We start from the raw sequence: 24,559 nt of genomic DNA on the forward strand, positions 1-24,559 counted from the left end.
GTGAGGATGTCTAATATTATTCAATTTTATCTGAGTAAACAGGGTGGAGGACTAAATATAATGCCACAACACACTTCATCCATAATTTATTTCTGTTGCTGTGAACTATGTGTGAAAGGATCCTGCAGCTCAAATGTATTGAGATGAAACTGATCAAGCGTGGTTATTAATTATAGTATTACTACAGCACATACATTTTCATTGTAACTTTAATTTGCTGTTGAACTTTTTACATAAAAAAACAACACTGAGCATGCAGAAATAGTCTTAAACTTTTTGTTTAGTGTTCGCTTGTATGCAACACACTGCATTGATGCGTGAAGTTTCATCAGAGAACAATGCCTTTGAAACTTTAGCTTTGATTGAGGGCTAAGAATATAAAACAGGACCTACAACTTTTACGTATCGGCACTTTGAGCAATCATGTGGTAATAATACCAAGTGAAATGAAAATGATTGCCATTTTATTAGGTGTATTTAAATACATAAAACACACACACGTGTATATGGTAAAAATGGTTTTACACAAACCTAAAAAAACAGCAAACAAGCTTACCAAACAAGCATTATTTACATCAGAAAAATACTGCACTTTTCATATGAAACAATAACAAATAAAAATAGATCTGTATAATTCAAAAAGTCAAACTCTTTAAAATTACAAATCTTTGAAAAGAACAATTCGAGTTGGAAGTGTAAAGTGAAAGCATTGACAGGCAGCTGAAGACAGTTTTATGTTAATGCAAGTCTAACGTACTGATGTGGGGCCACTCATGCAAGGCCTGCGGGCTGAAAACATCTCTAAGATTTTTAAATGTTCAGCAGTTGCCCTGTATCTTTGGCACAAGCTATGATTTATTCCCTCTGAGAATCTCTGACAGCTTAAGAGTCTTAGACGCCTCGTGGCAGTAGAGTCATTCTGAAAAAAAAAGAAAAGATCCGGGACGGGTGTAACATTATACATACAAACTATTTTAATCCAATTTAAAACAACAATTGAAAATAATGTTTTACATATATATCCTAAAGACCATATATTTTATACTTTATACAGATTTCTACAGTATGATACAGTGCATGGCTTGGCAGAAATATTGATTTTCAGATTGAAAAAAAAACGAAAAAATAAAACTACTGATCAAATGAATGAACAGATAAACGTCTTAAAGCTGTATAGAAGAATTGCAATGTAGAGTGTGAAATTGTTCTTTACCAAACATTACAGCTTTGTCTCCAAAAACAGCACTTGTAATCAAAAACGATGTGAGACACTGTAAAAAATATACTTGTATTTAGATAGTTATTTCATCAACACTTTAAAAGCTTTCCTCTGAGACCAAAAAGGCACTGTGGCCATTTAATAATATATTTTTTTGGCAGAGAAGTGATTTATATACATAGGTACACTATAGTAAGGCAATTTTTCAGATTTTGGCACATGCACTATGTGAGGCAGGTCTTGGGACGGAGAGGTGTCAAAACCGATCTCCTATGGTTGTGACACACAATAATAATAAAAACGCTGCACTACATATTACTCTGTTGTGAGTATTGAGCCTAGCTACTGGCCTGCTTAGACTGGTTTGATTTACACACTCTTTGGCTAGGGATCTCCTCAAATATAGTTTCTAAAGGCCAAATCATCACCAGTGCAAACAGTGTCTATGCATGTTAGCTCTTTGCATTGTACAGTTCTCAGTATACGAAAAATAACGGGTTACATTAAGTACAGTTTGGGTGTCACCAATATGTTTCCAGTCAAATCCCAAAAGCAAATGGCTCTAAACACCAGACAGGCTTTTTTTTTACAGTGATCCTGAGGCACTATTTGTCTGTTTTCAGGTCGGCATTAGTCTTTGGCGGTTTCGTTCCTGCTTAGCTGGCTGCGTGAGTCTCTGACTGCATCGGGAGTGGCAGCTCTCGCTCAGATCCCTCCGCCGCCGCAGCTGCATTGTGGCTTTCCATAGCTGTGGTCGGGACCGTACTGAGGTCCTGCGGTTCCAGCTGGGACGCCTCTCCTCCGTGGGCCAGCGCCGCTTCCTCGGCCGCCCTCCTCATCCTGTCCTCCTCCTCCAGCTTCATCCTCCTCTCCTCTGCCTCGATCTCCTCTGTGGTGGGAATGGAGTTCTTCTTGGGTCTCCCCTTGGGCTTAGTGGGCGCCTCGTGACCTCCTTTCAGCACCTGGAGGAGCGGACGCACATACACAGTCTCAGTGGACCCGTCTAGTGATAAATGGCAGCAGCAGTCAAAGGCAACGCTGGTTATTATAGTAATTAAGAGAAGACGTATTGCTCCTGGCTGCCCCTTTTGCACTCATTTATCTTTAGAGTTAACGATTTGAGGTCGTTTTTTTTGTTCTCTGAGTTGTTGACCCTGCTACAAAAGCGTTTGCTCTCGCTGTCGTCATCATCAGTCAAACCCCACACCACACTTTGCCTCCCACACCCTCTCTTCCTGCCTTTCTGCCACATGCATTGCCTATTTTACATTAACATTTTAGGCATTTAGCTGACCTCTTATCTAGAGTGATTTACACTTAGTGCAACAGTAAAGTTTTCCTTGGTTACCAGCATTACAAGCAACTGCAAGCAGTGCAAGGAAGCCATAGTGCCAAAGGATAAAAAAAATATATATTCCTGTGTGCCCAGAATTTTCCAGTATGATATAAAAATGATAAGCAAAGAAATCAGAGCCAGGCCAACTATTTTTTTCTCCTCCTTCTTTCCACCATTATTTTTCCCAGACATGGCAGCCTTTGCCAAGTTCTATCTCTTACCATTTTCTTCCACTTCATACGTCTGTTTTGGTACCATGTCTTCACCTGAAGCTGTGTGAGACCGAGTGACTGGGCCAGGTCTAACCTGCAAAAATCACAGACAACACAGACTACATGTCAGAATGGGCATTTCATATACTTTCTGTGTTAAGGTCCTTCAGCCTGTATGTAACATATTATTCATGTTACCCCGTGCTTTCGAGAATGCGCGCAACAGTTTGTTTTCTCTCAACACATTTCCCAGAAGAACCAGGTAGAATCAATCCCGGATTTTTTTTTTTTCCCACTGGCAGGAAAATATAGGAATGATCAGAAAGACTTACTAATTAAACAGTAATCTTGATGTTAAATGTTTTCACTCGCCTGCCAAGTACACAATATGGTGTTACGCCTGGAGGTTGCCTGTGTAGCAAACCTTGATGTAACAAACCTCTCTTATTACACTTAACTCTTTGTTTTGCATCTCACATTAAAGCTGATTGGCTATTAGCTCAGGGTTTGAGGCTGTCTCAGCCCAGACAGACACTGTACACCTGTGGCTAAGGGAACAGTCTTTTGAAACATCTGTACCGAGGTCAGTAATCCAATCACAGCATTTGTAGCTGGATGATTGGGGCTGTTACAGAGAATTCTGAATGCATCCACCACATGTGCTGATCCATGACTAATAGGGCTATTGGTTGGCGTGTAATGTGATACCTCAGGAAGGGACAGATAAATGAACGAGGGATCCATTTGTAGAGGAAAAGGGGGGGTTATCAGGTTTTTGAAATGAGATTTCCTCCACTCTTCTCCCTTCAAAGTCTCTCACAGTCAGATGATTGGATTCTCAACCCCTCTCAGCCACCAGAAGGAACTGACTCTCATTTGATGGTGAAAGGGGAGGCAAGGCAGACGGAGAAAAATAGAGCAGGAGAGAGGCCAGAATCGACCACAATCGAAAAAACAGAGCAATAACAAATCCCTCTGATTGAAGGTATAGTCTACAAAGCCTTATACCCTACACAAAGGGCTGTGTGTGTGTGTGTGTGTGTGCATGCGTTTGTGCACTGTACTTTCAAAAAACTCTATGGCAGAAATACAGGCAATCAAGTTGTCAATCACACTTCACTATCTCAAGTGCCCCTGTCTATAGTAATGCAAGGACTGGAGGCAAGGAAAAGTAATTGCAAAAGAGGAAAACACCCCAGTTATTTATGGTCATTAGCTCTCTATGGAGAGAAACCACACACTTACAGCAATAGTGGCAGTGTATGAGCTACTTCCCTCTAGGCTACTGCAAGACCTCCATTTTGTTGCATTCTCACACCTATCATGAGGGAATTTTGGGTGCAGCTGAATACCTTTTAATAATAATGATGATGATGATTATGGCGCTGATTATTATAATTGAAAATGATATAAAAATCATTATTGCTTGACAATATAAATAATCAAAAAGTCTTAGTGGTTTTGTGGGACGTTTTGCTTTTGGTTCCGCCCACCCCCGTGCATCGTCTCGATCCAAGACCGCAGCGCTTCCAAGCCAAGGAAAGGAAGAGAAATCTCAAGTTATCTTTGGATCATAACAAACCAAAGTGGGGAGCACGCCACACCTTTGATGTGGGGGTTTGAAGGGGGATTTTCTCTGTTGATGTTTTTCCGCCAGCTGGGTATTTAATTAGTTCTCAACACAGCGTCAGAATCAGATATTTTGACAGGACACAGTATTTTGGCACCGTCGTCCATAGGGGTGGTTGGTTTTGATCACTGAGTTGTGCTCCGCCTCAGGGGTTCTGCTTTAAGATGAGGCATGGCACACTGCCATTGGCTTGCAGGCGAGGCTAACGTGTGATATATTTAATATCGCATCGTGGGAGTTTTCCTCCAGGGTGGGATGTAAACTGAATGACAAATAAATTTTGTTTCTTTCAAATATGTTAATGTCTTTAGATCAGATGAGGTGATTACATTCAGCGCAAAGAAGACAGACTACAATATTAGAGGTGTTTATATGTAAATGTAGATATTTGTAAAACTGTGTGCCTGTGTGAATGCATGAACATAAAGAGCGTCAGTTATTCTATGTGGATATGGAAAAAAATAGAAGATCAAGGGGGTTGGGGAGGGAGTAGAAACATTCAATCTCTACTTGTTGCTGAGGTTCACAAGCTGTTTGGGATTCCTATTGCTCATGTGAAGGAAAGTTTCTGAGGTTTATGTTTCAATATTAATGTGTGCTATAATGGAAATATACCCTGCAGGCCAAATGTAAAAGTGGGGCCTACAATAAAAATGGAAAATATGTTATAACCTCATGTCAGGCCCCAAAAATGACCCAGATATTAACATGGATATTACTTCATCTTATTGTACAAAGCTAAATGTATTTTATATACACCTGCACATATATTAAATGATTGGCAATAAATCAATGTAATACATTTCTGTTTGCTTGTGTTGGCCAGTGGCCCTGTTTTCTTGAATAAGGCAGTGTTTCTTTGTTGGGGCTTTTTGCTGTTCGAGGGCTCAGGGTTAAAACGTTACTCTTGTCTCAACTAGAATGCTGAGGTAATGCACTGGCTTAGACAAATTCACATTACATGAGACATTCCCCACAGGATAAATCAATAAATTATGATGTAGGGTGAACCACTGCTTAACAATTGCATTTGGGGGTTTATGTTGGTTTATGTGTGCATGCGTGTGTGTGTGTGTGTGTGTGTGTGTGTGTGTGTGTGTGTGTACGTGTGTGCATGTGGTGTACTGTTCCAATTTGCGTGTGTGTGTGTGTGTGTGTGTGTTGTTTATTTGTGCGTGTCCCTGTACATGAAACAGAAGATGACATGCAATGCAAAACAAAGAAGTCAAATTGAATCTAACCAATCAGACTCGTGTTTCTCAACCACAACTGACCTATCAGGTGTGGAGAGGTACTTCTGCTTCTGGAACTTCTTCTCCAGGCCCATCAGCTGCAGCTCGGTGAAGATGGTGCGGCTGCGGCGCGGCTTCTTCAGGCGGGGGGCGCTGTGCTCCGTTTCCGACTCGCTGCTGATGCTGAGGGGCGTCTGGCTGGGCGAGGGCTCCGACGCCCGCGGGTGCTGCGGGGAGAGCAAGGGCAGGTGCGGCGGGACCCGGCCGGGGGACGAGGGCCGGGCGAGGTGGTGGGGCAGGTTGGGGGGCTGCCGCGTGATGACGGAGAGCAGCGGGTAGGCACGCAGCGAGGAGGAGCCTGGGAGAGAGGAGACGGTGCGTCAGAGGAAGGAAACACAGAGAAATGCCATAAAGATAAGTGGGGGAAGAAAAAGGGGCTAAAGACAAGATGTCCTCCTCCATTACTTGAGGTTTTTTAGGAGGTTCTTAGGCCTTATGTGTTTCTCAGTCACCTCGTTTGTGCCGTTATCGACCGTCTGAAATTGCTTAGACAGGTTCGTTTTTAATTGCCCTGTTTTTAGTGTGAAAAGTGTTTTGCTTTTGACCTTTTCGATGTAGAGGGGCTGCGATCCCGATGACGCAGGCTGTGTTTTACACCACTCCTCTGAACCCGTCGAATGAATGATTATTTTTCAGGGGTAGTTAAAGACTAACTTGCTCCCCAACAGAAAACCACATGCACACACTGGACCTGAGAGCGCGCACACACACACACACACACACGGAATAGGCTGTAATAAATCCAAAAGCTAAATGACCAGCATTCAACTAATAAACTCTCTCTTTCTCTCTCTCTCTTTCTCGATCACTCTTATACGCTCACACGGCCATACGGCAGGAGCACACATACAAATTCTCGCTCTTTATCAGCGCAGACAGAAGCAGCAAGACGCCAGAATCAATAAAAAGTAACACTTGTCTGGGTGGGGTGGCGGTTGAGGCTAGCGGGGTGGGGGTGGGGGTGGGCGGGGGGGTGGGGGGGGGGGGGGACACATGCTGGAGCCAAGATGGGAAGGAAAGAGACGGGGACAGTGGGAGAGGGTGGGGAAGGGGGGTGGGTGGGGGGCACGCATAGTGAATATAATATCTGCCACAAAAATCCTTACGGCCTCAAATATAAAACCAATCCCGTACAGTAATTTACGACCCAAACCGAGCACGACACAAGAGACTGTAATGCGTGGGCTGATAAGGAGCAGAGGAGAGGACACGGGGGCGGGTGGGGTGGGGGTGGGGTGGGGTGGGGGGGGGGCCCAGAGGATAAAGGGAGTAGCAGAGTAGCAGAGGAAGATATAGAGGGAGATAAAAGGCAGCAGTGGAGCAGAGAGAGAACATTAGGCTGTCACAAAAGTGACGGAGACGCAGCCTGTGTGTTCCTGCATGACTGTGGTAGATATGTCTCCTCATCAATCTATCTACCATACACACACATGCAACTACACACATTCAAAATGCACAAACACACACACACACACACACACACACACACACACACACACACCCCAGACATACAGTCGTTGGCCATGATATTTCTTATTGCTACTTTTCTGTAATGTTCAGCAGTTGGGGACGTTTGTCGTCTCAAGGCTGGTGAGAAAATAGGTGTCTAAGCACAAATGGGAGGAAGAAGAGGAAGATGATTTGAGGAAGAGGTGGCACACTCATATCATTCACACACACACACACACACACACAAACAGTGCGCATGGTAACACAGATACACACACATGCAGCACAACACAACACACAAACAGACAATAAATCCCGGTATTAGTTATGAAGCAGTCTTAAGGAGATTAATCACACTTATGTAAGCACACACACACAGGTAGGCATGCTCGCTCTCTTTCAAATACACACACACACACACATACACACACACCAGACACTGCCTTGGGCTCATCATGACATCATGGTAAGGCACTGAGCTCATCACTAATCTTCCAACGTGAGACTGCATGAGATTGGTGCTATTGCAACAGGCCTAGACAAGAAGACTGCTTTCCTTGGAAGTATCATCTCTCTCTTTTTCCACTTATCTCTCCCTTAGCCTCTCTTCCTATTTCTAAATTTTGTATTCATGTGCTTTAGCTTTATTGACTTTTTTCTGCTATTGACACATCTTCCGCTTTAATGTGTGTACTCCTCTAAAAGGCTCTACAGTATTTATTCAATTGATTATGATATCGGAAGAGTGAGCGGACATTAGAAAAACAGGGAAGCTATCCCCCCATGTCAGACCGAATGAAGGAAACATCTCGGTTCCTCTTCACATTTGTCAGGAAATCTCTTGTCAACGAAGAGCTTGAAGTTGTCTCCGCAGTCTTTTGGGCGGTTGTCAAAGAGAGGGGGAGCGAGAGAGAGAGAGAGGGAGAGGAAGGAGGGAAATGTCAGCCCTCGCGGTGACTTTCCACTGACAGCGAAGCCGTCTCTCTCTCTCAGCCCAGATCTGACATGTTGTTGACAAGTGTCAGTGTCCTGTCAATAGTCTACAAATAAACTGTTTGAGTAGCAGTGAGCGCGCAACTCGGCCCCATGCAGAGGCACAGTGATACTCTTGATAAGCACAGTCGGAATGCAGGGACCGGCACAAGTGCTTATGGTAGCCATTACAGAAGACATACCTGCTAAGAATAGATCAAGAAGAGGCCGTTTGTGAAGCATTCCCTTTAATACTAACAGCTTGGTCTATTGATCATGTAGTTGTTGTTACAGAATGACACAATTACAATTAAATTAACCATGCTGTCATTTTTTAAAATTGAAGTAATTGTTATCATAAGTGAAGAAGGGAATTTCCTTTTGATGACTGTATGACATATGACTTTTAAGGGGCCAATGCAGCAACTTTCAGCAGATATATTTCCTGCACCCAGCTGCTGCCTACCATAACATTTGTGCTTCTTCTCCCTCTTTTTTTTTTTTTCAATGAAATGCTATAAAGGATGACTCATGGCTTAGCTATGACATGCGTACATGAACTTTCACAGTGTTTTGGGTATAAACCGTGTGGTGACAGCTTGAGAGGTGTTCAATTAGACAGGTCTTAGGTTTTTCTTTTGGGGGGGGGGGGGAGAGTTTTTTTTCTTCACTCGGTCGGCAGCCATGCCGTGCCCTTGGAGTGCAAATCAAACACTGCAGGGGTGGGAAGGGCAACAGGCCACACTGCTTCTTCATCTGTCCCAACTCATTGCTTTAATTAGAGTCGTTCACCTGCGGGACATGACAGATCAGAGCGGTTTAACACCAGTTCTCGACGTACGGTGGATGGAGGCGTCGAGCGCATGTTGTTGAGTTTTGTTGTGGTAGCATTTTCCCATGCACGCTGACTGACAGGCTGCTCCGATTGAAGCCGTGCACCTATCCAAACGCATTACACTGGCCCTAAGTGTTAACTAAGTATTTAACCTGAAAACTGATCCACGTAAATTTTCCTGTGGCATCTGAAATCAGCCTGAAGCACAAACTATTTTTATAACTGATAATATACCTGTTCCCTTGTCTAGATGGAAAAGTCTGATGATATCGGTTGTGGGGAAATGGCGGGGAGATGACAGGCAGTTGTCAAACATTATCCTTAACTGAAATCGTGCACCCATTTTGTCTAGAATGAGGGTGTGTGTGTGTGTGTGTGTGTGTGTGTGTGTGTGTGTGTGTGTGTGTGTGTGCGTGCCTACCTGCGTAGTGTGTGTGTATGTGGTTGCATACCTGCATCTGTGTTGACATGGGTGTAATCAACCTTCTCAAGTCAACCTAATACTTAATGGGAGGCTTTATTGTCTGCAGTGGATTAGACTTTAAGATGGGATGAAAACCCTTTTGCTCACTTGGCTTTCTTCTGTAAGCCCTCAGCCCCAGCGAGTACCACACCAGCACCCGGGGGCCCTCGGGGTGCACACACTCCTATTTTTTTTTCTTTTTTTTTTTTCATTTTTCATCACGCTGTCAGGTGAGATTACACCACAGTTGATCTTTATCTCTCTCACCTCTTCCAGAAAACGCCACTAAAAGCCCTGCCCTGGGTCCCGCTGAGAGATGGGACTCCAAATGAAATATTGTAACCTGCCATTACGCTGTTCACCGTTCCCCTCAGCAAAGTAATGATCTCCACCGGGTCAGGACTTACTGCTGTAGCTCTGACAGAGAATGGGGGAATAAACTCCATGACGGTCTGTATTCCAGATAAAATGGTTAAACGGGCTGCAGCAGCGTAATTAAGCTGAGGGATCTTGGAGAGAACAAGAATCATAATAGGTGTGTTGGTGCACGATGTAAGATGAGGATCATAATGATATGTTTGAGCGGGACACCAATGGTATATACACAAAACAAACAATTTGTCATCGAGTTGAACCTCTTCAGGCAGCATTACAGCCTGGCACCACTGTCTTTCAGCGGCCTCCGCTGGTAGCAGAGGGTTATAGCAGCCACTAGTATAAAGAATGAAGAAGTCAACTTTCACTGGTAGGGGACCATGGGGCCAGTGGCCTCTCTTTGGCCCAGGGCCTGTAAGCCTGCCAGCTTCTATATCAAGCACTAACAGCCATTGATGTTGGGGAATATACTGTGTCTCACACCCCCGCAGCTACAAATAAGTGGTGGGCACACTGTTCTGATATGCAGGGCGGGTTACTCTATCCATCTGAATAGAGGGGTGCCAAAGCCCAGTCATAGTGCCCTCTAGCACACACCAAACCATATCAGAGGGATGAGGGAATTGCTTCCTCTATTTTTATCCACGCATCGCTGTCATCATCAAATTGCAGCGGCTATTATTTCAGAGTTTAGAGCAATTATCTTAATGGTTACTTGAGTGTGCGGTAGTCTCATGGTTGTTTGGATTCACTGGGTATTACAATTAAGAATCAATCATGGAGCTTTTCTTTTGACAAGAAGAAATGTGCCGTGACAACTGTTTTTTGTCATACTAATTTGGTGGGTACTTTTCAGCAATTACAACACAGCTAAAGGCTTGTTGTCATGATTGACTGCAAATACATCTGTATGTCCATATCTATCTATCTATCTATCTATCTATCTATCTATCTATCTATCTCTTTCTCTCTCTGTATCTATCTATCCCTATATAGATAGAGATATTTAATGATATTCATCTATTCATCTTGCTGAAAGGAAAAATGAAACAAAGTGAGTGCTTTATCAAATGTGGCAAATTCTGTTACAAAAAGTGATTCATGTTCAAACCAAATCAACAGAGGGAAACAAACTTTAAAATGAACATAGCCTAAATCAAACTTTTTTTTAAAGTTTGCATACTTTCCTTAATCACGATCAATCAATGTACATCAGTGTGCAGTGTATCAATACTTATCAATATACAGTATATCAATGTCTATCAGTGTTTTGTATAGGGTGCCACACCTCACCACACTGTAAATGTCACAGGTCTCTTGTGCACGACTTTGCTTTGTTCTTGGTTACATACAGTATATGTCCATATCATATTAGGGTCAATGAACCCTGGGAGAGGCATTGTGCACTAACAGGACATCATCCATGCTTCAGCAAATGTGCAGCAGCAGCAGCAAAACTCATTAGGGAAGGCCTGTGGGTTTAGCAGGACACCCATATTAATCCCAGTGAATGAGGGCAAATGGACTGGTGGTAAAGCTCTGGTACCCAATGAGTTTGAAAAGGAAGTTTTCCTTTGCATCGTATTTGTGTTCTACTGTATCTTCATTGACCTTTGTGTGTGATAATGCTTATTTGACAAGTCAAAGTCATTTATCATCTTGCACCCAACAAAAGCCCTGAAGCATCACTCTGAGGATCACACGCTGTACCGCGTGTGTCTTTCATTTTCAACACAAAACACACAACTGTTGTGATTTATGATGTGGTGCATCTGATAACGAAGGTTAAGCGGGTGGAGTAATTTTACTAATATTATTTTTTGTGGAAACAGGCACTATTGTATGACGACGGGTTGTCTTTTGAAGTGGTCTTTACAAACGATTCAACTACGTTCTTGCAAATCATCTCACCCAAAAAAGTTGCAAATTTAAGAGACCAAGCTGCTACATCAAGCAAACAGTACTTACAATGGGATTGGCATAATTATCACTAGCGTTATCATTACCATTAAAAGCGTGGCGCGGTTTACTGTTTTACTGTTGGTATGTATGATGAATGATGATTAAAAACGATGAATAAATAACTATAATTACAACTTCATTACTGTACTGAATCGTAACACCACATACATTTGTCATTACACTGAGATAACCAACCATACATGTCAGTGCAGACGTGCTGAAGTATTCCTGTTTTACATTTCACCCTTCTGATATAACGAGTAAGATGTACCTGTGTAAATCATTTCGTGAACTTGAACATGTTATGTATTTTTGTCAAATACAACTTTCTCATCTTGTACATGCATGCGTAAAAAGAGGAAGAATATAATTGATTTCATGCATAAAAAGGACCCCCCTCACTTCCCCAATAACAAATCAACGGGGCGGGATATTTACTCTCAAGTCATTTCTATCTGAATAAGTGAAAAAACATACAGACTGTAGAGTTTTCTTACCCGAACACGAATGAAGAGGCTTCGGCCGAACGATGAGCGAAGGGCACACCGAGTAGAGAGAAAGTTTCTCAAAGTAATCACAAGTCTCCTTGGACAGGATCTCGTCAATCATGAAAGTCTTGTAGCGCCGCCTGGCTGCTTTCAGCTGCCCGGGGGAGGAGAGCCTCAACTCGGCTTGACAGTGCATGATCTCTCGCTCTGCGCCGTGCGCTGTTTCGCCGCAACAGTACGCTCGTTCAATGTTATCTAAACTGGTTCAAACTTGAGGAGGAGGCGGCTGTTGGAGTTCATGCGTTTAAATGATTCATTGTCCTTTAAAAATGCCAAAAAGATAATTTTGTTTTTCCTGAAGTGTCGTGGTGAAGAGCGGTAGCCTTCAAGTTGTGCTGCGCAGTGGCACAGTGGTAATGAACTGACTACAATGTGCTCACACCCACTGCTATATAAACCATCCCAGAACACATCTTCACTGCTCGATCCATCCCTGGACACTCCGGATTGTCAATCTCTCTCTCTCTCTCTCTCTCTCTCTCTCTCTCTCTCTCTCTCTCTCTTTTTCTCTCTCTCTCTCTCTCTCTCTCTCTCTCTCTCTCTCTCTCACACACACACACACACACACATACAAGCACACATACAAGCACACATGGCCACCTCCCAAACCAACTCTCCACCACCAAAAACACTTTCTTTCTTTTGCCCTTTTCTATGATTCTCGCTGATTAGCTGTAAAAGTTGTTAATCTGACTCCAAAAAGTTTATCATATACGCCGGGTTTACGAGCCTACTTGGGTTATTTGTAGAATAAAGACTGATATCTTTACTGTTATAAGCCTAATGTTATTATTGAAGTTTCAAATCAATTCAAATCAAACCTCAATCAATCTAATGAGGCTCTTTTAATATGAACCTTATTTAACTAATAAGAGTTGTATTAACATCGTGCAGTTTACTTGTTTCACGGGTTTCTTTTGGACTTTCTTCTTATTTTTTCTATTCGTCAACCATAATTCATGTTTAACTTCGTTGAAAATGTTAGGTTTAGATCATGCCCGAGTCTCTTCCAGTCTAGGCTATTCTTTAAATGTAACCTAGGCCTAAATAATGTTAGACTCACAGTTGTGATAATGCCCATAACTTAAAACACCGTACTTCAGTAGGCGAGTAAGAGGCGACGTGGGCTGATTTTTTTTCTTTTTCTTTTTTTTTTTAATCTTTTAATTTTATTTGTTTCTTTTATTCTTCAGTCCTTGATTTGGATGGGGATATGTGGGGGGATGGGAATAGCAGATTTCCAGCAACAAATTGCATGTCTTTTCGTATTTTTATGCAAGTTTTGGTCGAATACATTTCATGACCAAGTAAGACTGAAAGATAAAACGTTGTATATTATCATTATTATGCTACTGTTATTATTGTTATTATTATTATCATTATTATTATTATTGGTAATATTATTATTATTATTAATATTATCATTGTTATTAGGCCTATTATTTTATTTTATTTTTTTGCGGTTGTTATTGCTGTCAATATTTCAGTGCTAGTAATAACAACAACAACAATAATAGTAACAATACATTTAGCCTATTAAATCGTCGCTAACTTTAACGAATTTAACGTTGCAACAGTGGACATTCAGCAAAACAACCTAATAGAGGAGCAAACAGGCAACATGCGCCTAAAATTGGGTTCAAGTCTTTTTTTTTCACAAGATTTATTATTAATACACAATTTAATTTATTCTAGTAGGCCTACAGTGTTTCCAAATACCTGTCTACCATCTACCCAAAACATCAAAACGAGAAAAATGCGGAGTCAAATAGGCTAAATGTTTTCTTGGCGTGAACGGGATTTTTCAACATTTTGATTATTGTTTATAGCGTTTTCTCTATTACCCCAACGGCTATAGATCAATTAAACTTATAGATAAATCAATCAGTCTAAATTGTAATCGTGCGTGCTAACTGATATGGCTGTGTATTGCGGCACGAGGGAGACATGACTGTTGCCTCATTTCAAAACAACACATCCTAAACGAAATAGCATGCAAAACAAACTGAAACATAGAACAAATTGCCTATAATCCTTCTTTCAAGTCCATTTCCAAATCCAAGTTCTGATATAAGTAGCCTATTGTTTGAATAGAGGCTCCAGTAGCATAATGCGTCTATTCCCATTGCAAACAATCAAATAGGCGAAACTTTTTTTTTCAGAACGTCTGTCTTAAATCAAATAATAGGCTACAGGATAAATGTTCGGTGTCTGTCATCAGTCATTTTGGCTACAGGCTGAATGTTAATGTGAGGAATCACTGACACACCAACTGACATGTTTAATTCCCTTGATGTCAGACTGAATCTTTCCACATGCTTTTCCACGAGAGGTCTACTTTTTTTTTTATTCAATAGGCTTTTGTTCTTCTCTAAATCTGCTTTTTGAAATGACCAATACTAAAGCCTGTAACATTCTCATTGGGCGGACATATATTTTTGGAAGATGGGGAAGGGAAGGAAGAGAAGTAACAGTTTCCGACATGTTTCCAATAATTTACTTGTACAGTCTTTTACCTAAGATGTCTGTGTGGGGCGAATCATCTCTGTGAGAGCCCAGCAGGAAACCTCAGAGGATAGTGTCAAGTTTACACTTTGAAATGTCGGTGGCCTGTGGAGAAACGATTACCATCTTCCCAAGCATTGGAAATAAATATAACTCGCTGGCGGCCTGTGCCTCCGTAGATTACAGTCGCCGTGTTCAAAGTGTGAAGGATTATGAAGGAGGAAATATGGGAGCTCTGCATGGGAAAGCTCGGGTTCTTTTGGGGGTTTGATGGCTTGATCAAAGGGGGAAGATGAGAACAACTGCTGCTGAGAGGCTGCCGCAGTCTGCGGAGCACATTTTACATTTTGAGGGGTGGGGTACGGAGCCGAGGGGTGGGGAGCGAGGCCGCTGCAAAAAGTAGGCTATCCATCTTAACAAGTCATTTGAACCTTAAAGGCTTGTTTTTCTTACAGAGAAAGAATGAGATGATTTCACTGCAAATCATCTTGCTCCCACCTTTTGAATAAAAGGTCATTTTCTATTTATTTGTTGTTGTTGTTTTTTTCTTTTAAATTTCAAGATAGTGAAACTTGTTTGTAGGAAATTTAGTAAACGAGTGAAACTGCACTGGGAATAATGAGGAACAATAGCCTACTAGTGATGTGCTCGCCTTCATCAAGCTCACCAATATGTGACATTATTTTAGCCCACTGGAAAAAGTTTTCACCCGTTTTAAGAAAATCAACAAGATTGTCTGACTGAATGTGAAACTAAATGACTCGCTGAGAGGGGCATCTTTTGCAGTGGATACCGTGGCACCAATGAACCCGGCAACCTGAGTGGCGCAAAGATCCGGGAATGATGGTTGCAGGCTCTTGTCACTTGTGGCTTGCGGGGCTGCTAGAAGGAAGGGAGGGTCTGCGGGTCTTTGGTAGTGGATCATTTCAGTAGACACGCTTCTATATAAGTCCACACAGCAGCGGCTACTGAGCGGGCCCTCTAATCCGCCCGCTCCAGGGCTGGAGACGCCAGGCAGATCAACCAATTAAAACAGTTATGCCACAGCCAGCGCTGTAATAAGGGCCTTCCTAGTACTGACACAGAACAGAGGATACTCTTCATTAGGGCGACTCGGGAGCATCAGGGCGGAATCTGACACTAGGCATATTACAGGCAAGACAAAGAGCTTAGTGGAGAGGGTGCAAATGCACCTCCACTTTTGGACCCCGGGAGCTTTATTGGGGGATATACTTGTCGATACACCGCGGGAGCCGCTGTTAGAGGCCTAAGCACTTTCGGAAGGGTAGATTATGACCTCAACGAGGACATTAAGGGATTTGATCAGTCACTTTGTTGTAAGCAAGCCCTCAATACGGGCGGCACCGGGGCATCGGAGCAAAGACGCTGACTGTAACATGAGATGTCAGGCTCCAAAGTGGTACCAACTTTGGGACGGAACAATAGGCTACTTTTAAAAACATATCTGTAAGGCAACCAAACGTGTGCCAGTCTCAAGCTGACGTGATGAACCTTTCGATAAAGTCATCTTGGAAAACAAGACACTGCCTATGATCCGTTCTGGTGCGCGAGAAAGAAATACAAGAACGATCCCAACATGTCCGTTCACTGCATGCAATTAACAGAGCAGAGCGGGCCAAACTGTAAACCCCTGTGACAAACCCATGTAAACACTTGAAAGCATCCTAAATAGAAAGGTCAGATGTAGGAGCTGATCATGTGGCCCAGTTATATTTAACATCTTAATTGATTCAATAAAAGGATGTGTGTGGCGCCACCTGCAGATTACTTCATAACCCACTGCACAAGCATATTAGTTACACGTGGGCCATTTATAGGTGCAGATGAGGCATGTGCGCGCGCCTAACGGTATGTTCTGTAGCATCAAAGTACAATAGCTCACTTAGTTGGTTGCACATAGCCTACAGAATAAGATGTAAATAGCATACTGGTGTGCCATAGCCAGAAAGCAGTCTGCTAGGCCCAGATAGGCATTTGTTTTATAATATGGCCAAATGTTCACAAAATATACCAAAAGATGAAAAGACAATACAATAATCAAATGAAAGGAGCTTTATAATAATCAAAATGTCCATTTTAAAACATGTAACCAGTTTGTCTTACAATTGCAGAATTAAAAAAAAAATACTCCATTACTAGAAAGAGCAAGGTTCATTGATCTAAGAAAACAAAGAAAAAAAGTGTTGTCCTACTGCAGAAAAAGTGCTGCTGGTGGAATCGAGTCTTTAGCTGAAAATTGCTTTGTTTTTTTGCTGAAATACCTGCAGTAGATTAAAATATTGGGAGCACCATTTTAACGACGATTTGCATATTATAAAAAATTGTCGTTATCCAAAATCAATTTTTTAAATACATTTGATTTTTTCTTAATCTTTCAACAGTGACTACCAGCGAAAAGTGTTTTTTTTTTTATGTAGTAGATCATATTTCTTGCTCTCATGATGAAAACATCCCACCCCCAATATATTTGCAACACTTGTGAGGAAAAACTCACATTTGAAAGAAGTGTACAAAGTTTAAAAACACCTTAAAAGTAAACAATGATGGCACTAAGGCATAAGTTAGTAAATCTTCAAACTGGTAGGATCATATACAAACAACCTGAGTACACACGTGTTTTTTTTTTTGTTAACAAAAATTCATGATCCTCTTTAGTAAGCTGTCCACAAATTTGTAAAATCAATTTACAGAAATCCCTACGGTGTCTCAATACCGTCTCCATCTATTATCTTGGTAGCCACGGCTGCCACTTCTATCGTCAGGGTATCGGTTTCCGCCTCTGTTGTCATGGTGACGGTTGCCGCTCCTGTCATCGTGGTGATGGTGGTTGTCCCGGCTGTGTTGTTGGTGACGGCCGGAACCCGCTTCGTCCGCGTGGCGCTGGCTTCTGCTGTGGTGAGCGGCGCCGCTGTTGGCCTGGGGCGACTGCTGCCGATAGGGAGAGTTGTCCTGTTGCCTCGAGCCGCCGCCGCCTCCTCCAGAACTTCCACCTCCGAACTGCTGCCTCTGCAGAAGCCTGGGGACGCTGCCGTTCATCTGCTCAAGCTGCTGCATCTGCCACATCATATTGTTCATCTGTGGATGTAGGAAAAGAAAGGTAACATGCACATAAAGGTTCTTTATCCTGCTACTTCTCCTTTTCCTATACACAGTGTAATCAGGAATGTATTTCTTCAATATGATCAGTGCAGTACGGACATTGGGCCTCATGCAGGAAGCGATATACAAACAAATTCTCTTATTTTTGTTCGTATCCACGATTTGTTCTTATTTTGTTAGTACCCATTGATTTCTGGGATTCACCAATGTTTTTCTTATTTTTGCTCTTCTCTTAGGTAAGAGAAAAGTTTACAAGTGGTCGAGAGCACTCTTACCAAGATAAGAAAAAAACATCTCATTTTCACAGTCCACAAATTGTTTGTCCAACACAAGGAAACATAAGTTTTAAATTTGAAGAACATAAAAAAAAAACGCATGAATATCATATAATCAAATTTAGATTATTATATGTTTTAGAGTAATTATAATGATTGGATTATTAAATTCGTGGGCTAAAGAAATACTATCGGTCCACTGATCCCAATTAAGACTATAAAAACCCTTGGATGATATTGCATGCGTTCAGCTTCTGAATGGCTTACATACTGCTCTTAGATGCTTTGGCCATCCAGGCCTTACACAGAGAACGTGTTTTTAGAGATCGCACAGATCTATCTGATGAGACGGATGAATGGCTGCTGAGCCGTTTCAGATTGCCAAGAGCGCCTCTCCAATTCTTGGCCATGTGCCAGAGTATTTGCACACGGCACAACACCTGCCCTTATAAGGTGTTTAGGGGGCGTTACCTATGCTAATAAACAAATCGGCCACGCGCCTCCAATTTATGATCAAGTGGGATTCATCATTCAGCACACCCGGGTAAGAGCAGATTTGGATGGTTAAGAACGTTTGGTGCATCTGGAGTTGACTTCTCTTATTTTTTCTTTTAACAGAAAATTAAGAGAAAATATAAGAGAAATTTAAGAGAATGTTACTGCATGAGGCCCAATATTCTTACCCAACTGCTCATAAGTTTTAAACAAACTTATTTTTTTTTTAACTACACTTAAGTGAACAACACACCATGCACACTGTGCTTTTGCACTCATTTTTTTAATTTATATTATTTATTTTATTCAATTTACTTCAATTATTATTGTTTAGTTTGTTATGCATCAAACTCAGGGAGCTGCGAGCGCAATGTCATTGTACCTGTACAATGACAATAAAGGAAATCTTGAATCTTGATTCATCACTGAGAAACAGATGCAGGTTTTTGACCAAAAGGGGGCAGAGTGCAGATCTTTACACATCACATCTTAAATGGAGACTATAAATTGTGTCATGCCTGCAAGGTTCTGTGTCAATAAGAAAGGAGAAGAAAGTTACCATGACATGTTTTTGCAGATTATCAAGAGATGAGAAGGACCTCTGCATTTGAGGAGGAGGAGTATACGGTGGGGAATTCAACTGGACTTGTGTCCTCCACACAAGAGGAAAAGAAAACATTGTCAATTAATTCCTTGTCATAAAAAGCCAAAAACAAAATGTTACCCACCCTGCCAACAGACTAATTTCCACATACACAGAGTCGACAAAATGTTAGGGGCACTTGACATACAGCACCTACTTTTGCAATCCATGTTTGATTTGTCTCAACATTTTAAATCCTTTCTCTAATTGATGTCCGACCTTTTATCTACACCTGCCTTTTGTGAATGAAGCAGATTTACCTGGTGAAATCGAAAAGGAACAACAGCTTTCAATTGATTTCACCTAGTCTACTTCATGGAAAGGGAAGTTAGTGCTAATATTTTATAGGATCATTGTATGACAAAAGGATATAATCTTTAGAAGGGGATGTAGCTTTTAAATACGTAAGAGGTATTTTTACATTTGACAATATAGTAGGCCTAGAAGTCCTCACTGTCAAGGAAAAAAAACTGATCAACAAGTTATCAGCTCACGGTGCATTCCAGTAGCACAAGACACTCAAACGGGGTACCAGCACACGTTGAGGAAGGTTTTGTGACATATTAGGTGTGTTCTGCTGTAAATACATTTTAAAAATCAACTTGAGCATAACTTTATTCCCTGCATGTGCTTCCCCAAAGAGTGCCTAGCACGAGGCTACATTTTAAATTACCAAACACCAAGGTAATTTCAAATTGCAAAAAATTGGCAATGGAATTTCCACCCATCACTGATCCCTGATGTAATCATTTAATCCCCCAAACCTACAAGGTTAAGCATACTTAAAATGAAAATGTTGTGCTAAAGTGAAACGCACCTTGAAGAGATTTATAAACCCAAATTAAATGCAGATTTGCCTTTATTGAGCTACAAGAAAAACTAAACTCGTGCCACATTCTTACCTCTGGCCATGTGGATTGGGAGTGTTTGCAGGACTTGAATTCTGCGAGTTCCCTGGGCTGCTGTTATGGCTGCTTCCTGCGATGAGGCAAAGGCAGCAGAAAGAGGGTCTTGTTTAATGGTGAAGGGGAAAGTAATTCAACTAGGCGTTAACGGTTATTCTTAAGGCAGACTAGCAAACAGTACAGTCAGTATTTAGCAACTTCAGTAACTCTGTGCCAAAAGTAAAAAAATAAAATAAAATCCAAGACTCTAAACTGTAATGTTGACAGGATGTACAACCTGGAGCTGTCCTTCAACAATGAATGGGAGACAGACTTTGTGGACTCTGTTTAAACTAGAGGTCAACTGATTTATTAAATAGGGATGATTAGCACTTTTATAGACAAATATAAAAAAAATGTAAATAGTAATGTGCGCTCTGATCACCACTGATTGTGCTGATTGTGTTCAAAATAAAAAATTGCCTTCTGGTGCTATTCATGGGAGCAGTCTCAGTTTGAATGAGGTGCTTTGCTGCTGCATGGAGGCTTGGACTGGGAGAAGTCAAGGTAGACACCTCAATCCTTATTCTATGTGCATGTTTTGGTGACATGGCCTTTCTGCAATCCATTAAGAAATCACACAAAGTTGCAGCTATTCAATAATGACTCTGGTATACCTATTATTAATATTAGTAATACTACTCTGTATTAAGTGCACACTGTTCAACAAATGTTCCTATGCTCTACAGTGCTGCGCTCATCTCACTCACCATTCAATAAAACACAATGGACTGTTTGCCTGATCCTACTTTACAGAGATTGTGAAGCTTGTTTAGTTAATGTTCAGTGATACCACTCCAAACCATGGCCAGAATTTTGTTTTAAATCAACAACTGTTATAAGATCAGGACTGTATAAAATCCCTGGACCTCTTGCATAAAAGCATTGACTGTAACTGACTTAAGCAATTTTGTGCCCCTTGCTGTCCTTGTGTGCAACCAGCCCTAAACTTTTATATCCAGTTGTACTTCCCATTACAGAAGTGCCACCAGCTCCAAGCCAAAACCCTTCAGTACTGCCATTATTTTTTTACAATCTTTTCAATTGTATCTAGTACGCAACTATACAAGCGTGTAGCAGCAAAGATTACAGGGTGGGACAAACTCACTATTAGTAAAAGATCACTAAAACAATATGAACCATCTTAGGACACAGGAAAACATATTTCAAAACTAATCTATATTAGCTACCCTTCATTAGCTTTGATTATAGCATTTTATGTTGTTTGTTGTATCCCAGGTTTGTTGCTATTGTGACAACTGAACTGAAAATATGTAGCTGAATAGCTTCAAGATGCCGCTGCAATTCATATGCATTTACTTGCATCTCGAGTCTGAATGCAGCCCATGCCAAACCTTGGAGGACAGCTTGATCACATACCATGTGGCAAAAAACATCTGGACAGAAACAGTTCTGACATGATGTCTTACTCTGGGAGTATGCACAAAACGGATATGTGGAAAAAGGCGCACACAAGTTCAGCTGGCAGGTCTGAGTGCTACACAGAGTAAACAAAGCCATCAAATAGCATTGTATGATACAGCATTGTGGCTTAGTATGTTAGCACTTGCATGGTCGGTCCGCTCTGAGACCCATTACACATTCTATGCAAGCAACATGCGCAACAATGCAAAGGGCAACATTGGTGGCATTTCTCACATAGTAAAGTGCGTACTCCAAATTTTATAACACAACACTAATGCATGTTGCAATGTCATGCATTTTGCATTTCAGGGAGAGGCGCTAAATGCAAATACTGATAAATTCCCAATTATAAACAAAGAAGAAGTAATTTCGGGTGTAAACAGATACAACAATCGCCATAGTGCCCAACTTGTAACTAGCTGCAAAAGCCTATTGATTGATCCCAATTACTAAGTACCTCAGTGTGACAGCCAGCTGCTGAGAGGCATCCACGAGATTCCAGTGGTTCATGTCATGGATAATCAGAGGTGCAATACAATAAAGAAGGTTTCTGATGCATCTGCGAGGCCACCGTGGCCGTGCAAGGTTTGTGCGTGCCACAGTGTGTGACCTCCATCTCGTGAGGTTTGGTAATGCGGAAGCTAAATACAATGGAGAAAGACTCCATTTGCATTAAGTAACGTATAAAATTTTGTTTTTTTTCCCCACTCACAGAGCGTGTCAGAAGACTTTGATTATGCTGCATGAACTGCATGAAGTAATTTTATGGTTATTTTTTGTGATTTTTGGAACTGTAAAGATCAGTCCTTAAAGACTTCAGTTGTTTTGGAGAAGGCTGCTACAGAGTCATGCTGGCAAGCTTTTTTTTTTTTTTTTGGGTGAACTATTCCTTTAACTATGTAGGCCTTATTTTGAAATTTTATCTGCACATGCTAGAGGCAGCAGTGGCACACATCACAGGACTGCGTAGAATGGTGTTGTACCAAAATTTGTATCCCCTATAAACTGTCTTTTTCTTGGCGGTGTGTCCTTGTTTTGTCCTCAGTGTGTGTTGTTGTTTTGTCGCTGCATAAGGAAATGGTGAAATGTTCTTTGTATGACAAGTAGAGTAATGCATAGGCTGACATCATCCTGTAGACTCAACAGACACTTGTGGTTTGAAATAAGATCACAAACACGCCTGATCTCCATTCATTATGAGGCAGCTGTTACTTTGAGTAGGCTACGACTAAATGTTTTTAAAATGTGGTTTAAAGTTTGAAAAGCTAGTGATAGGAAAACAATCCCCAAAATTTAAATGATTTCATTGTTTTCTACCCTGGTGTGAAATCAAGGGAAGATGCTGCAAGGGGAAAAACATTCTAAGCTGGGACAATTTTTGGCACAAGGCTCATGTGCAATATGGTAAAAATGGTGGACTCTGACGTGGACTGGTCCGTTTCTATTACATAGGAGCTGATTTTAACAACAAAATCAGACTTTTGAGGGTCTACTTTTCACATATCCGTGTATATCTACTTCTGATAATTCTGATTCTGATAAGATGGCCGCCATCTTATCAGAATCAGAATTATCAGTTTCTGACCAGCCGCTTCTTGGCACACAGTATGCGGTCAAGACTTCGTCCAAGTCATCGGACGGTCCCGTTTGTACTCAAGATGCAGCTATGTGTAAATAAATTGCAGCCATATCTTGAGGTAGTTTAAGCTATCACTTGCCTATCCAACTTTCTACCAAACTACCTAACCATCTTTCATACATTTATATTTTTCACCCATACCTACCTACTTATGTGAAGACAGTGGTCTTTGACTTTAAACCGTTGCCTACCAGTGTAACTCGACGGCATTTCAATTTGGATCTCCAGTGTACCTTAAATTGTTTATGGACGATAATAAATGAATGCGCCAAAAGGGTTCACCCGGTTAAAAAGGTTCACTCACCTGATCTGAACTGAACATGGATAGATCTCCCAAACAGCGACGTCCCATTCAATAGTTGCATGGCATATGGCACGGACACTTCATGTTTGTAAATGGCAAAGCCAAAAGTTTTCTGTTTCCCATCCGTGTCCTTTGGAATTTTCGTTCTGAGGAGAGGTCCTGCCTGCAAGAAACATCAAAGTAAGATTGTAAACAAGAGCAGTATGACAGCAAGCTAGCATCGGCTAACGTTAGCTAATCTGAATGGCTGCTGACTGACTGGTGTCATTTTCGCCCGAATCTGTCCACAGCTTTTGCACAACTAGCAGTGTAAGTTACGGTGCAGCCACCCTTTGTTGGTAAATGAGCATATTTGTTAAATTATTTTACATCTATGGGTCATTTTAGCCAATATCAACTCTGGCAAGCTTGGAGAAGCTAATGTTATGTATACGAAGGTAGCCTTGCTAGTGTTTACTGCACCTGTAAAAACAGTTCGAACAAAAGCTCCTCCGTCACTCTTTGATCTAAATTTCTAATGAAGAGCGTCCGATCTGTTTCATCTTCTATTCCCATTGTATCTTTAACAACACTGGCACTCCAAGCAAAGCAAACTACACGCGTAACGAGCTCTGCGAAATATATACGGAAGGCCTAGCGCTACCGTAGAGTAGTTTCCTGCCGTCATAATGTAGTTTCAGTCGTAATGGCCATAGACTTTGTTACGACACAAAAGATGTGAGAAGTTGGAATACCTACCTATCAGCCTGTAAAGGAAGGGCACTGCTGCAGATTGACCAGTAAAACCGGTAAATTACATGGCGTAACCATCTTCGCCGTCCTTAAACTAATTTGTGAATTGTCGAGTTTGCATTTGTTATTTTAATATGTGAATCTCATCTATTTGTGTGAATACTTTTGCATTACACTCGCCAGA

General features: G+C 41.4%; 2 protein-coding genes across 2 annotated transcripts; both read right to left on the minus strand.

The window, feature by feature from the left end:
* Positions 1 to 228: 228 nt before the first annotated feature.
* Positions 229 to 12,645, minus strand: barx2 (BARX homeobox 2). The gene is made up of 4 exons (XM_071515839.1): positions 12,243 to 12,645; positions 5,672 to 5,987; positions 2,777 to 2,861; positions 229 to 2,181 (listed from the first exon to the last, which is right to left on the minus strand). Exons 1-4 carry the CDS (start codon positions 12,427 to 12,429, stop codon positions 1,876 to 1,878), a joined length of 894 nt encoding a protein of 297 aa, XP_071371940.1. The 5' UTR covers positions 12,430 to 12,645; the 3' UTR covers positions 229 to 1,875.
* Positions 12,646 to 16,856: 4,211 nt separating this feature from the next.
* On the minus strand, positions 16,857 to 24,304 carry rbm7 (RNA binding motif protein 7). Its single transcript, XM_071515851.1, has 5 exons — positions 24,106 to 24,304; positions 23,644 to 23,806; positions 20,234 to 20,309; positions 19,248 to 19,341; positions 16,857 to 17,894 (listed from the first exon to the last, which is right to left on the minus strand). The coding sequence occupies exons 1-5, from the start codon at positions 24,196 to 24,198 to the stop codon at positions 17,526 to 17,528; spliced, it is 795 nt and encodes a 264-aa protein (XP_071371952.1). The 5' UTR covers positions 24,199 to 24,304; the 3' UTR covers positions 16,857 to 17,525.
* Positions 24,305 to 24,559: the final 255 nt, after the last annotated feature.

The sequence above is a fragment of the Centroberyx affinis genome, unplaced genomic scaffold (genome assembly GCF_046629955.1).
Source record: "Centroberyx affinis isolate AG114_WGS23_722 - 3 ecotype Tasmania unplaced genomic scaffold, CSIRO-AGI_Caff_v1 ptg000032l_1, whole genome shotgun sequence".
Lineage (NCBI taxonomy): Eukaryota > Metazoa > Chordata > Actinopteri > Beryciformes > Berycidae > Centroberyx > Centroberyx affinis.